Below are 13076 nucleotides of genomic sequence, written 5' to 3'. Positions count from 1 at the left end.
TAAAGGCAAGGGCTCTTTAAAGATCTAATTGGCCATTAACAAATAAAAAATTGCTTTAATTCTTTCCAATCCTAGCAAGGTTATTATGCTAAAAATTAGATTTATGCTCTTATTTCTAAGATGACGTTAAAGACTTGCAGACCAATACAAGGAATTGCCAATGACACTCAATGGCCAAGAAATGGATTAGTTTGTGAGTAGTCTTAACCAAAATTCTTTATCTAAACATCATTATAAACCATCTCTTGATTGATGATAAGGTTGCCTAATAATAAAAGAAAATTTGTAGGTAGAATTATTATAATATAACCAACTTTAGATAGTATGGTGAAGATTTTAGATAATATGATTAAGATTTTAGATATAGTAGTAAAGATTTAATTAACATGGCTAGTATTTAGATTTTGTAGATAAAAATTGGATAACATGGCTAAAATTAAATAAGATGGTTAAAGACTACATAACACAACTAAGATTAAGACAATTTTTTTACTACTTAATCCATTGTAAAAGAAACTTAAAAAATCTCATTTAAAATTTTTAAAAAAACTCCCTCTCATATTATTAGACTTCAGTAGTATTGCACTCTTAAGTGGTTAGATAAACATATACCATTTAAAATCCAAAGCTATTTGGATAATACAAATAAAATCCAATTTTTTGAGCCTTTAGCTATGTCTATTCAATTAAACTTTTTGTTAATATAATTTGCACGTGGATTAAAAAAAAATGAGCATTTTCAAGTCTTTACATATGTAATAATAGGTAGATTTGTAAGAAAATTTGCTTAATATCAATTACAATCACTTTAGAATATTTTATCAAAATTAAATATTATGAATTAAAAATAGATATATATATATATATATATATATATATATGTATGTATATATATATTTATATATGAATATGAATAATAATTCTTATGAGTGAAAAATTAATACTAATATATTTAAATAGAAAATTTTATACTTTTATATTTTAAAATTTTATATATTTATTTTAAAATAAATTCATACTTTTACACTTTAAATTTTAAATATAAAATTTAAACATTTATAATAATATTTTAAAAATAAATTCATATTAAAAAATATGTCTAAATGTTTTAATGAATTATACTAAAAAGTATCTTTAAAAATTTTAATAAATTATATTAGTAATTAAAATATAAGAATAAAAATAATAAAAATATTTTATATATTTTTATCAATAAAAATAAACATGGTTAAGTATTGTAAAATAATTTTTTAATTATAAAAAAATTAGAAATTATACTTTTTAAAAGTATACAAAGTAAATAATATAAAATAATTAATTTATCAAATATAACCTCATAATATTTATGGATATGTAATAAAAAATAATTTATACGAGACTATAAATAGAAATATTAAAAATAATTATTATAAAATATTAAATAATATCCTATATATATATATTATGAAGATAAAATTAATCTTTTTACTCAAATTACAAAATGGCCTCAATGAAGAGTTGTTTTTAATTGGTGGTATAAAGTAGAAGAAGCAAATGACAAAAAAGAAAAATAAATATAAAATAAGTAAAAAAATACAATCAATCAATTACATATTATAATAATAGTCACTATCTATTTATTAGATTTTTTTGGGTATATATATACTTAATTTTTTTAATCTTTAAAAAATTTTAAAAAATAAAAATTCAAAATACTAAGAATAAGTACATTGAGAAGTACTCCAACTACTATTTAGTCAAAATACTTCAAACACAAATTATAGGCACTCTAATATTTGTTTCTTGGACATTGTTGTCTTTGAATTTGATCTAAGTACATTGGGAGTAACAATATATTTTCTTATCATGCATATCAAATCTTTGTATTCCTGTTTTATTCTTAAAATTTAATAATTTATGTTCCTAAAAAAAATTGCCTTTTACTTATTGCTTCCAAATTTGAGGGACATCCAACTAAGCAAGAAACAAAACCCCTTTGACTAAACTCAACTTTATGAAAAATAATCCGTAAATGATATATCTCTGAGTCTTTAAATTTGAGATAAATTTGGTGGATGTATACCTACTTTAAATCACTTTAATTATTACTTAAAACTTTCCAATAGCTCTCTTTCAATCTATCAATTTTTCAGAAAGCAAGATGACACCAAGATATCTGGACTTTATCTGGACTTTATTTCCCTCTCATATTTATTTTTCCTTTACTTGCTATCCACTTTGACACAAAAATAATTCCTCATAACTTGGAGCAGATGGGATTGAGATGTAAAAGTGCAAGTGACTAAGAGAAATACGCTTCTCATTAATTCAGCGCCCATGAAAACGCACAACGGATGACCGCGTCAGTAGGACCAACCTTGCTTTGACAATGTCAGAGAAATCTTGTCCAGTGGAAGCCAATTAACGAACAACGCTTGAAGAAGCCTTCATGAACTTTGTTTGTGGCTTGGGAGTGGAAACGGGGGAAGGAAGGGCCCTCGGGAGTCACGCCCATGTGCGGCGAGGGGTCCAGGGACGCATTCAGCCATAAGCTCCATGAAGAAGAATAGAAGAGGAAGAAGACCATTTAGAGAGAAGAAGAAGAAGGGCTTTACACTTTGCATGACAGCCGCTCATTCCACGTCCCGACGCTGCGATCAAATGAGCGCGAGGCAATTCAAACCAAACTGGGCCACGCAGAAATGGGCCGTGGCCGTGACCCCCTCTGGAACACTTCAATGCTCCATCGATCGATCATGTGTCCTATCCCGGCCTTCTTACGGAATCCATCGTGATTCGAGGACCCCCAATCGGACTGACTCCATTTAGTGTAGCTGGAATTAGTTATCCGAGATCCGATTGAGCCTCAGCAGGACGGGCGCTTACGCATTGCCAGAGAGAGAGGGAGCCGCCGCAGCAGCGTTGTAGCAGCGGGCAGGGAGGGACTCGGTTGTGGTCGGTAGTTGCTCCACCAACCAGCGCTGTTGCTTTGCTTGATGATCTTCTTGTGGTGGTGGCTCTAACTGCTGCTGGCTACCTGATGTTGTTGCATCTCTTCAATACTGGGAGCTTCAGACATGTTGGAATTGGGGGAGTTGGGGGCGCGCTGGAGGTTAGGGTTTGGGAGGGCCATGGTGTGTTTGTGGTATGCTCGGAATGTGGTCATTGAGTAATCTAGAGTTTAGAGTTTGAGATGTCATTGAGGTGGTCGTGATGAAGGGGGGTAGCATTACGGGAGTTGGAAATGGAGCACCGTCTGTGACGCCGTTTATGTTGCACAATTTGACGAAGTCGTTGCATGAGGGCAAGGAGCGGGAGGAGAGCGGGGTTAGTGGGAGTGGGAGGAGGGCGTTGAGTGAGGGAAGGAGGGAGAGGGAGAGGGAGAGACAAGCGGGGGCGGCGGCAGCTGAGAGAGCGTATGAGTTGAACAGGGAGAAGGAGAGAGAGAGGGTGCGGGAGCAGCAGCTGCGGTTTGAGGCGGAGAGAGAGCGTCGTGATGGCGTGGTGCTGTGCAAGGAGCGGTCTGATGGAGTGCAATGGAAGTATGTTAGTAAGGATGGGAGATCTGGAGAGAAACCGATGCAGGTCATGCATGCTCAACAGCACCGTGACCCTGTGGCTGTAAGTCTTATTCCTAATTTGATTGTTGAATGGGCATTGAAAAGCCTGACTTCTTGAAATCTGTGTTATAAATAGCATCTATCCAATGGAAGAATGGTCTTACGAGATGCCTTTTTGAGTTTAGTTCGTCTTTTACTGCCAACTACAATTCTGTGCCTAGATGTCGGAATTGGAAGGGGCAGTTTCTTGCTGATTTTGTTGAATGGCGCGGTACATTTTTGAAGATAGATGTCTAGGGAGGAAAATTAATTGAGAGCTAAATGGATTTCCATGTTCTAAAGGGGACGTGGTTAGAAATAGTTGAATGTGAAGGGCTGATACTTATCACCAGCTGTAAGGTTTTTGGTTTAGATCTAAGATTCTGATGAACTGGTGCTCTTGTTGCAGGAATTAGTTTCATTTGTGAAATCATACATTGTACCGGAAAATTATCCCGACAGTGTCGCGCCTTCCTACACACCGTACATGCAATGGCGTGCTGTGCAGGTTTGTACAGGCTTGCACGTTGCACCACAATGATTTTTATTTGTTTATTTATTTATTTATTTTTCCTTCTCTCTCCTCAATTAGTGCATGTCTTCTGGTAATGATTATGATTGGCTTTCATCTTCAGTGTTTCTGGAAGACGTTGGACTAATATTAAGTAATTCATTAGTTGCTACTTTAGCGAGTGTTTTAGAAGCACTTCTTTGGAAAGTGAATCAGGATTCACCTCATCAATATGAGGCGTTACTTTGGCAGATTCTCCCGTGTTTTGGCTTGTGTTACGGGTGCCGTTTCCATCTTTATCTTTGGAGCATTGCATTACCTTGACGGAATTTATCTGAGTGGAAATCGTGCAGTATCTTTTTGGCGGTGCAATGAGCGTGTTTACTACGCGGTCGCTGATGCACGCGTTAGGCGTATCTAGAGGCGCTTCTGCATCTTCTGCTGTGGCTGTTAACTGGGTCATCAAGGTCAGTATTGTTGTTAAAGTTCTGGCGTTGTAGTCTTTTTCTGCTGGCGACCAGGATTAGCTTTGTTATGTGTTGTCACATTTTCAATCTTACAGATTTTGTTCATACACCGTTTTGGTGCACGGGTAAGATCATGTGGTGATGTATCGGCTTTCAATCAATACCGTTGAGCAGGACGGAGCAGGACGTATAGGGAAAATGATTTTCGCTCGACATGGCAAGAAATTCGATGTGGACCTGAAGCAGGTGCTGTTACCTGCCCTTGTCTCTGTCGAACAATTTCATATAGTCAGGCACGTTTGTGCCAAGCAGTGTTCGTCCTATGTTTGAGCAAGTATTACTGCTGTGTATGAAGCTTAAGGGGGTTTTTTATTCGACAGTTGCGATTCAAAGGAGCAATGTTGATGCAATTAGGCGCAGGCGTTGAGCTTGCTACCATGGCTGTGCCTCATCTTTTCTTGCCATTGGCATGTGCTGCCAATGTAGCCAAGGTATGTCCCGGGCTTTAGATTTGCGTAGAGAATACCTCTAGATATGAAAGTCAAAGGTTCGGGTTTTATTGGGAACTCAGAAAAATAAAAGAACCTACCTTGGTTCGTGTGTTACCTTTTTCTTTTTTGTACCTCAACTTATTTTACTCATAACATTTTAACACATAATCCATTGTGAACTTCGTTATCAGATCTTTATCCACAGCTCAACACGGTTTTGAAGTGTAATTGTGGCTGTGTGTTCTATTAGAATGTGGCGGCTGTGACTTCGTCGTCAACCAGGGCTCCCATATACAAAGCCTTTGCTCGGCGGGAAAATATCGGAGATGTAACAGCTAAAGGAGAATGTATCAGTAATATTGCTGATCTGGTAAATACTTTTTTGGCCTTTTCAGGGTCGTTGTGTTTATTTCAAGGGATAACTGCTGAGGGAATCCTATTTTCTGGTTCATACTTCTGCTACTTCTTCAAATTGTAAAGGGACCATAGGGTATTACCGATTATCAAGCGTGGTAAATTTGTGTCAACCTTACCTCTGACGTAGTACCCCGGTTGTTTTATTGCCTGATTAGTGATGTTTAAGTGCTCCTATTTGATGTGGAATGCACTCTGAAACGTGCAGATGGGGACTGGACTAGGAATTTTCATTTCAAAGAAAAGTCCTTCTTTAGTCGCCACTTTCTGTGTGTTGTCGTGCGGATATATGATCTCATCTTTCAACGAGGTGAGTCCATCTCTAAGAACGCATGAATTGGTTGCCCTCAACTATTGCAGAATTCCGTTTAACAAGAAGTTGGGTATATTCATATTAGCTTCATATTCATATCTCATAATAATATCCACTCTTACGGTTGTGTAAAACTGCTGCTTAATATTTACATCACTGGTCTGGTTACCACATGTAAGTAAATGATTATCTGTACCCATCGTTCTTCAGATTCTTGTGGTTCGTGATTTCAAACTTTTTTTGTCCACTTTTCCAGATCAAGTCGGTTCGTCTGGCCACTCTGAATCGGGCTAGATTTGGAGTAGTAGTACAATCATTCCTCGAAACTGGTATGGCTGTTCTCCATCGTTCCGTTTTGCTGGGTTTTCCTATATCTGAGTTGTGAAAGTGAAAGTCGTAAAATTGTAATGAATTGAAGGGTGTGGCGTAGGTTTCAGATGCTTATATTCTAGTTAATTCGAAACTTGGTCTAACGAGTACATTGGTTTGTACTTGTCAGGGAAAGTACCCTCGGTTGAGGATGCGAACAGAAGGGAGAGTGTTATAACACTTCCTTGGCAAGAAAAGCCACTGGAGCTTGGTATAGTGCATGTTGTACTCTTTTCTTGTTGAATGTTAACGAGTGAATCAACACAGCATTAGTGTTTGTCACTTGTTATGCCTTGCTTGGATGTGCTTAGGCTTGTATTGTGGACCAGGGGTTGGAGGCACTTAATTCACAATGAATTTATTTATTTACTTATTTATTTTATCAAGGGTATGTTAAAAAAGGGTTGGTGGCATAGTTGATGCCATGCAAGTGTGTAGAATTTGATTGGATTCAGTAACTTTCTCTTGCTAAGGTAATATGCCTCTCACCATACATCTTTTCCAGGCTCCCGAGTTGCACAGGCGTACTCTAACCCAAAGGAATTTCTAAGAGCACGAGAACAATTTCAGAAAGAGAAGTATCTCGTCACATACAGTCTAAAGAAAAAGCGTGCATATGTTGTGATTAAGGAATCTGCTTCCTCTGATGATGTCGTTCGGGCTACCTTCCAGGTGAATTTCTATCTCTTCGACATGTTCATTATTTGAATGAATATTTCTGTAACATTCCGAGCCTAAAAAAAGATTTTCCTATACGTTATGTTCACAGATTGTTTTGACTACTTTTTTATCCTTTTCTTTTCTCTCCCTCACCCACAAGCAGCAGTAATTTTCACGTTCGAAACTCACTTAATTTCTTCTAACTGGACTTGAAGGCACATGTAATGCTGCATATTTTACGAGGATTAAGAAGCACACTTATTACCAGCAACGTTGGGGCTATCGTGGAAGAGAGCACTAAGCTCACTCATGATTTGTACGACTCCTTCAAAGAAGAGGCGAAGTCCCAGGTGAGCTATTGCGCTTGATGATCTGAAGCTAGTTTTACTAATGTCTAAACATTTTCATTGTTATACTTATCTAAAACAACGCTCTTCATGGTGCACATTGTTCAATGACTGTTAGTTTTGTTCTAGCACTCAAAGCTTTCTTTGTTTTACAGGGTTGGATGATGGGAGAAACTCTGCTTAGTCCCGGAGATTCAAGACTTTGTGATTGACAATTTTGTAGAACAGTACTTTTTACCTCATTGATTCACAGCTTTCCTCATAAATTTAGATATATCAACGAGTAACTGCTTCGTCCCTGCTTGTAACATTAACGGAAATGCTTCGTCATTTTGTAGAGTATTCATTTGATGTTTTGGGTGTGCCACTAAGTCGAAGCATGCATTTTAGTAAGGAGTTTTTGAGGTGCAAATAAGGCTTGCAGACGAGATTGGACATCCCTCTGCTGGACTTCTGTAACAAGTGTTAACATGAAATATATATTTTACCTTGCTATTGTGTTCAATAGTTTGTGCATTTTACTTGTCAACATTTGTGTACATGCCGTGATGTCCGAATTCTGTATGACCAGACGAACGTGTCCCGACATTAGTTGAGCGCGAGTACGTTAGAGTTGAAATAATTGATGTTTATAACGATGGTACATGCAACATAAGCACGGACAAGTGCCTTGTTAGAAAGAATGACACGTATTTCTTATAAACTAATAACTTATATAATAATATATTTATACCTTTATAATTGTAGACTCTAAAAACAAAGGGATAGACGAAGTCAAATTTAAAATTTATAATTGCAGACTCTAAAAACAAAGGGATAGACGAAGTCAAATTTAAAAATATAAGGAGGTCAAAAAATTGAAGACATCAATGTAATTTTCTACTCTTAGTCCTAAATCTTAAATTTTAAAAATATATTTAAAAAAAATGTCAACACATTTAGCAATAAGTTTAATATTATATACTTAATAAATTTTAAAATTCTATATTTTAGAAACTACAAACTTTCTAAAAATTCTAAAAACACCACAAGAATCAAGAGCATTGAAACTAGAGAGGATGTCTTGAGACACCTTTGTAATCTTATATTTTAAATCCTAAATCCTAATGGAGAAGTGCTTAAGCATGTGCCATGGATATAATTGACAGTAAAAATTACTTAAATAAGAAGAATTAAGTAGAAGGAAGTAAAAGTATGTAAATTACATAATATCTTATAGAGAAACTTCTTAGAATTTTCATAGACATGGATTTGATTTTTTATGTGTCTATAGATGATTGGTAGGTTAAAAACTTAGCCAATAAGTTAGTCATGTGTTGCATATGTTGGCCACTTGTGATACAAGTTGGCTATATGGCATATATATAGAAAACTTGCCTCCCAAATTAGACATGTGTCTTATAAGTTAGACATATGTTAGAGGTCCTATAGAATGTTGCCACATAGTTCTTAATTAGATAGTATTTATAGAGACAAGAATGAAACCTTTCTCACTCTCGTCAATTCTTTTCTTGCTTCTAGTTTAGTTTCAAAAGTTTCTTATTTTTTAATCTTTGGCTATAGCCATTCTAGTTTCTTCTTGAATATAAATACTTTCTTATTTCTTTTTTGTCATTTTCTTTGGTATATGTTTCACTTATTTATGTATATTTTTTGAATTCTTATACTTAAAAAATTCATAAGAATATGCTTAAAATATCAAAGCTTTGTCTTTTTTGGATTTAGAACAGATTATTCTTTTCTCTTGATAAGATATTAATATATTAGAAGTTGTGGATTATCCACTTTTAAATTGACATCTTTTTCAATTTTTTCTTTTTTCTTAAGTTGTCTTTGTTATTTGTCTAAAATAATATAAAACATCTTCTTTTCTATTGTTTTCTTATAGTAAAACTTGTTAAAATAAAGAATGCAATAGCACAAATACAAGAACAAATGAGAGAGTTAATGTTTGCAATACATCAATTCAATTCACCACTACTTGTCACGGACATACGCATGTAAGTCAGTAATTACATATATAAAGAAGTAGAAGTAAATAAAAGTAGGTAAAAATAAGTTAATTCTATAATATTTGCTATAGAAGCTTCCTAGAAGCTTTATAGATACTACTTTGACTTTATAGGTGTCTTTAATTGACTTTTTGGATTAGAAATATAGTCAACAAGTTGGCCATGTGCCACACATGTTGTTAGCTTGAAGACCAAGCTAACTATGTGGCCACACGCAAAAAAACTTGTCTTATAAGTCAAGGCATGTATCTGTCACGGCCATAATCATGTAAGCTAATAATTACATATAGAAATAGGTAGAAGTAATTAAAAGTAGATAAAAGTAAGTTAATTCTATAATATTTAATATAGAAACTTCCTAGAAACTTCCTAGACGCTGCTTTGACTTCATAGGTGTCTTTAATTGACTTTTTGGATTAGAAACGTGGTCAACAAGTTGGCCATGTGCCACACATGTTGTTAGCTTGAATATCAAGCTAACTATGTGGCCCACACGTAGAAAAACTTGCCTTGTAAGTCAAGGCATGTGCCCTACAAAGTCAACACCTATTGGAGGTCCTATAGAACGTCGCCACGTAGCTCTTAGTTAGATAGTATATATAGAGACAAGAGTGAAGGCTTCTTCACTCTTGTCAACTCCTTTCTTGCTTCTAGTCTAGTTTCAAGGGTCTCTAGTTTTCTTGTCTTTTGGCAATAGCCATTCCAGTTTCTCTTTCAATATATATATTTGTTTATTTACCTCTCTTTGAGTGAAGGCTCACTTGTCTGAATTGTTTTTCATCGAGTTCTTGTCCTTGACAGTATCTTATAAAGTCAACACATATTGGAGGTCCTATAGAATATTGCCACATAGCCTCTAGTTAGATAGTATATATAGAGATAAGAGTGAAGCCTTCTTCACTCTTGTCAACTCCTTTCTTGCTTCTAGTCTAGTTTCAAGGGTCTTTAGTTTTCTTGGCTTTTGGCAATAGCCATTCCAGTTTCTTTCTTAATATACATATGAAGTTATTTTTATTTTGTCATCTTTTTTTGAGAGAAATTTCACTTGTTTATTTATTTTTATCACGTTCTTGTCTTTGACAGATTCACAAGATTACTTTTACAATATCAGAGCTTTGTCTAATCTTGATTAAGAGTGGATTATTCCTTTCTCTTGATAAGACATAAGCATAATAGAAGTTGCGGATTACCCTCTTCTAAACTAATATTGTCCTTAGTATTTTCTTTGTTCTCAAGTCCTATCTTCTATTTATCTTGAGCGATATTAGACATCTTCTCTTTTTTGAGTGTTATCATGGCAGAACTTGTTGAAATGAAGAGTGCAATGGCACAAATGCAAGAGCAATTGAGGGAGTTAATGCTTGTAATGGATCAACTCAATTTACCACCATAAAGAGCAACAAGATTAGCAGGAAGTGAAGATATAGAAATAATTGGAGCTACTTCAACATCTATACCATATCATGTCTCTTCTCTTATGGTAGAACACCCTTCCAATGTTAGAGAACCAAGAATTGTCCTACCCGAGAAGTTTGATGGCACCAGATCAAGGTTTATAGGATTTATCAATCAAGTACAACTTGTGATTGAACTTCAACCCCAAAGCTATCCAACTCCAAGATTGCAAGTAAGATTCATTGATATGCTTCTTTCAGATTCAGCATTATCATGGTTTTCATCTTTTCTTGAACGACAAGATCCAATATTGGATAATCTAGAGACTTTTTTGGTAGAGTTTCGATCCATGTATGGAGAACATGATGTAATTTCTGTTGCAACCAATAAAATCCATATTTTACGACAAGATAATCGATCAGTAACGTTGTATGCTTCACAATTTTGACAACTTGCAACTGATATCAAGTGGAATGATGTTGCACTTATTAGCCAATTTCTCTATGGATTACAATATGAGGTAAAAAAAATAATATTCAACTTACGTGATCCTCAAACATTGAGTCAATGAATTGATTTTGTTGTAAAGTACGACAATCATCTTTTTGAATTTCGATTTAAGAACCGTATAAGTGGACCTCAATATTACTATAATTTAATGGCAACACCAACATTTCTTCAATACATACATTTGGAAGTAGAGGATATGTAAATTGATGTGGTACGTTTCAAACCTCTTACTGAGAAAGAAAAGACTTATCATCATCAGGAAGGATTGTGCTTATATTATAGAGAACCTAAGCACAGTGCTCAACATTGCTCAAAGAAGTGACGCAACCATAAAATAAAGAGTACAGCGATTAAAGAAGATAGCATATCAAAAAACGAATTTATCCAGCTACAATAGGGATTGTATGGCTGGAACCTTGTACAATGCCTAGTGAAGGTCCTATCCTCTCCTCAGAACCCTCTCTATGTTTTACGATAAATATTTTTCTAGGACCTAAACATCACAAAGCCTCTACCTTGCTAAATTCAAGAGCCTCAGCATATTTTTTAGATGAAGAATTTGCTAAAAGACATAGCATATTTTTAGTGAAGAAAAATAAACCTTTTCATGTAGAAGTTAGAGATGGTCGTCCACTGTTTTCATGAGATGTTACTCATGAAATCCTTCCTATAGAAATAGCAACTAATAGTCATAGTAGCTTTGTCATATTTAATATCATTAGATTTTCTAATCCAGTTATTTTAGGTTTATTTTGGCTAAAAAAATATAATCTTAAAATAGATTGGACTTCTCATAGTCTTGACTTTTTTAAAAGTATAACTAAAAGCATAGTTAATCAAGTAGAAAGTCATAAGTCTAGTATAATTAAAGTTATATTTGTAGGTGCAAGAACTTTCTTGCATGCTGCAAAAGAAGGATCACCTTGTGTCATTTATGCCACACCTATTTCTACTGGTGGAAAGACTTCAAGTGGTATTTCAAGCCAATATCAAGATTTTCAAGATGTATTTGAGAAGAAGATTGTGGTATCGTACTGTAAAAGCTTACAGTATGTAAAAATTAGTTAAAACATATTATATGTTAATAAATCTAGATGTATGTTAGAATGGCTAATAGATTAATTTAAAGAGAGTGGATTTAAGAAACTTCATTTTGAGTTTTATCTTTTTATATTATAGCATTTAAAATAATTGTAAGACCTAAATATTTAGTATAAAGACTTGAGAGGAGATTAGAGCCTTAAGAAGAAAATCTTAATTAATTAGAGGCTTATTGGAAGGGATGAAAGCAAGGCATGGTTGGATGAAGGCAAGGAATGGAAAACTTCATTCCTATTAGTCGAAGGCCATACCCAATGGGCTTCAAGGAGGCTACCCGAGGCCTTATTATGGATTAGGATTTCTCTTTCGAAGTCACTTGAGCTTTGGAGAATAGGATCAGCAAGTTCAAGATTTTGGGTATAATTTGAGTAAAAAATTTGTGTGATTTTGAGTTTTTGTGAAGGAGATATAGGTGTTCAAAGTTAAGGTGTCAAATTTGTACCTACTATCACTCATTGAAGCATAACATATGTGTATAGAGAGCAATAAAAGATTGGTGACTAGAGTTGGAAAGAAAAAAAATTTCACTGTACTTTACATATACTCTTTGACAAATTTCAAGTCTAGATGAAGGAGTTATATGGCATTGAAGATAGCACATGAAATTCAAAGGCAGTAGGTGAGTCATTTTGTTAATAGTAATGGTTGGAGCCATGTCTTGAGTTTCTAGATGAATTTTTGGCTCAAAATTTTCAAAAGTGTGAATTATTAAGTTAAAAAGCTATATATTAAAATTTCATGGTATTTGAGTACTTATTTTGTGAGATATGAAGAAATTAGCATGTGGGTGTATGTAAGCTAGGGTTTAAATTTACTGTTAGGATTTTGGCAATATCTCAAGATCCGTAATGAATTTGTAGTTAAATTTATTTGTGTAAGTTTTTGAAAGTATATCAATACTTCATATA

The 13076-nt window shown here is 34.5% G+C and overlaps 1 protein-coding gene across 2 annotated transcripts; it reads left to right on the top strand.

Moving 5' to 3' along the window:
• The first annotated feature begins 2574 nt into the window (after positions 1–2574).
• Positions 2575–7655, top strand: LOC112284112 (protein root UVB sensitive 6). 2 transcript variants are annotated; one of them, XR_002970299.3, is made up of 12 exons: positions 2575–3600; positions 3988–4086; positions 4443–4556; positions 4731–4802; positions 4937–5047; positions 5298–5417; positions 5670–5771; positions 6031–6103; positions 6274–6365; positions 6649–6815; positions 7019–7153; positions 7306–7655. XR_002970299.3 is itself a non-coding variant. In XM_024523687.3 (12 exons), exons 1-12 carry the CDS (start codon positions 3193–3195, stop codon positions 7360–7362), a joined length of 1539 nt encoding a protein of 512 aa, XP_024379455.1. In that variant the 5' UTR covers positions 2575–3192; the 3' UTR covers positions 7363–7655. The 2 variants fall into 2 exon arrangements, 1 of the variants encoding a protein (XP_024379455.1); XM_024523687.3 differs by having other exon boundaries at positions 6274–6354.
• The last annotated feature ends 5421 nt before the right edge of the window (positions 7656–13076 follow it).

This window comes from Physcomitrium patens, chromosome 6 (genome assembly GCF_059467195.1).
Source record: "Physcomitrium patens ecotype Gransden chromosome 6, ASM5946719v1, whole genome shotgun sequence".
Lineage (NCBI taxonomy): Eukaryota > Viridiplantae > Streptophyta > Bryopsida > Funariales > Funariaceae > Physcomitrium > Physcomitrium patens.
The sequence above is the reverse complement of the archived record's forward strand: the minus strand, read 5'-3'. Positions and strand labels throughout refer to the sequence as shown.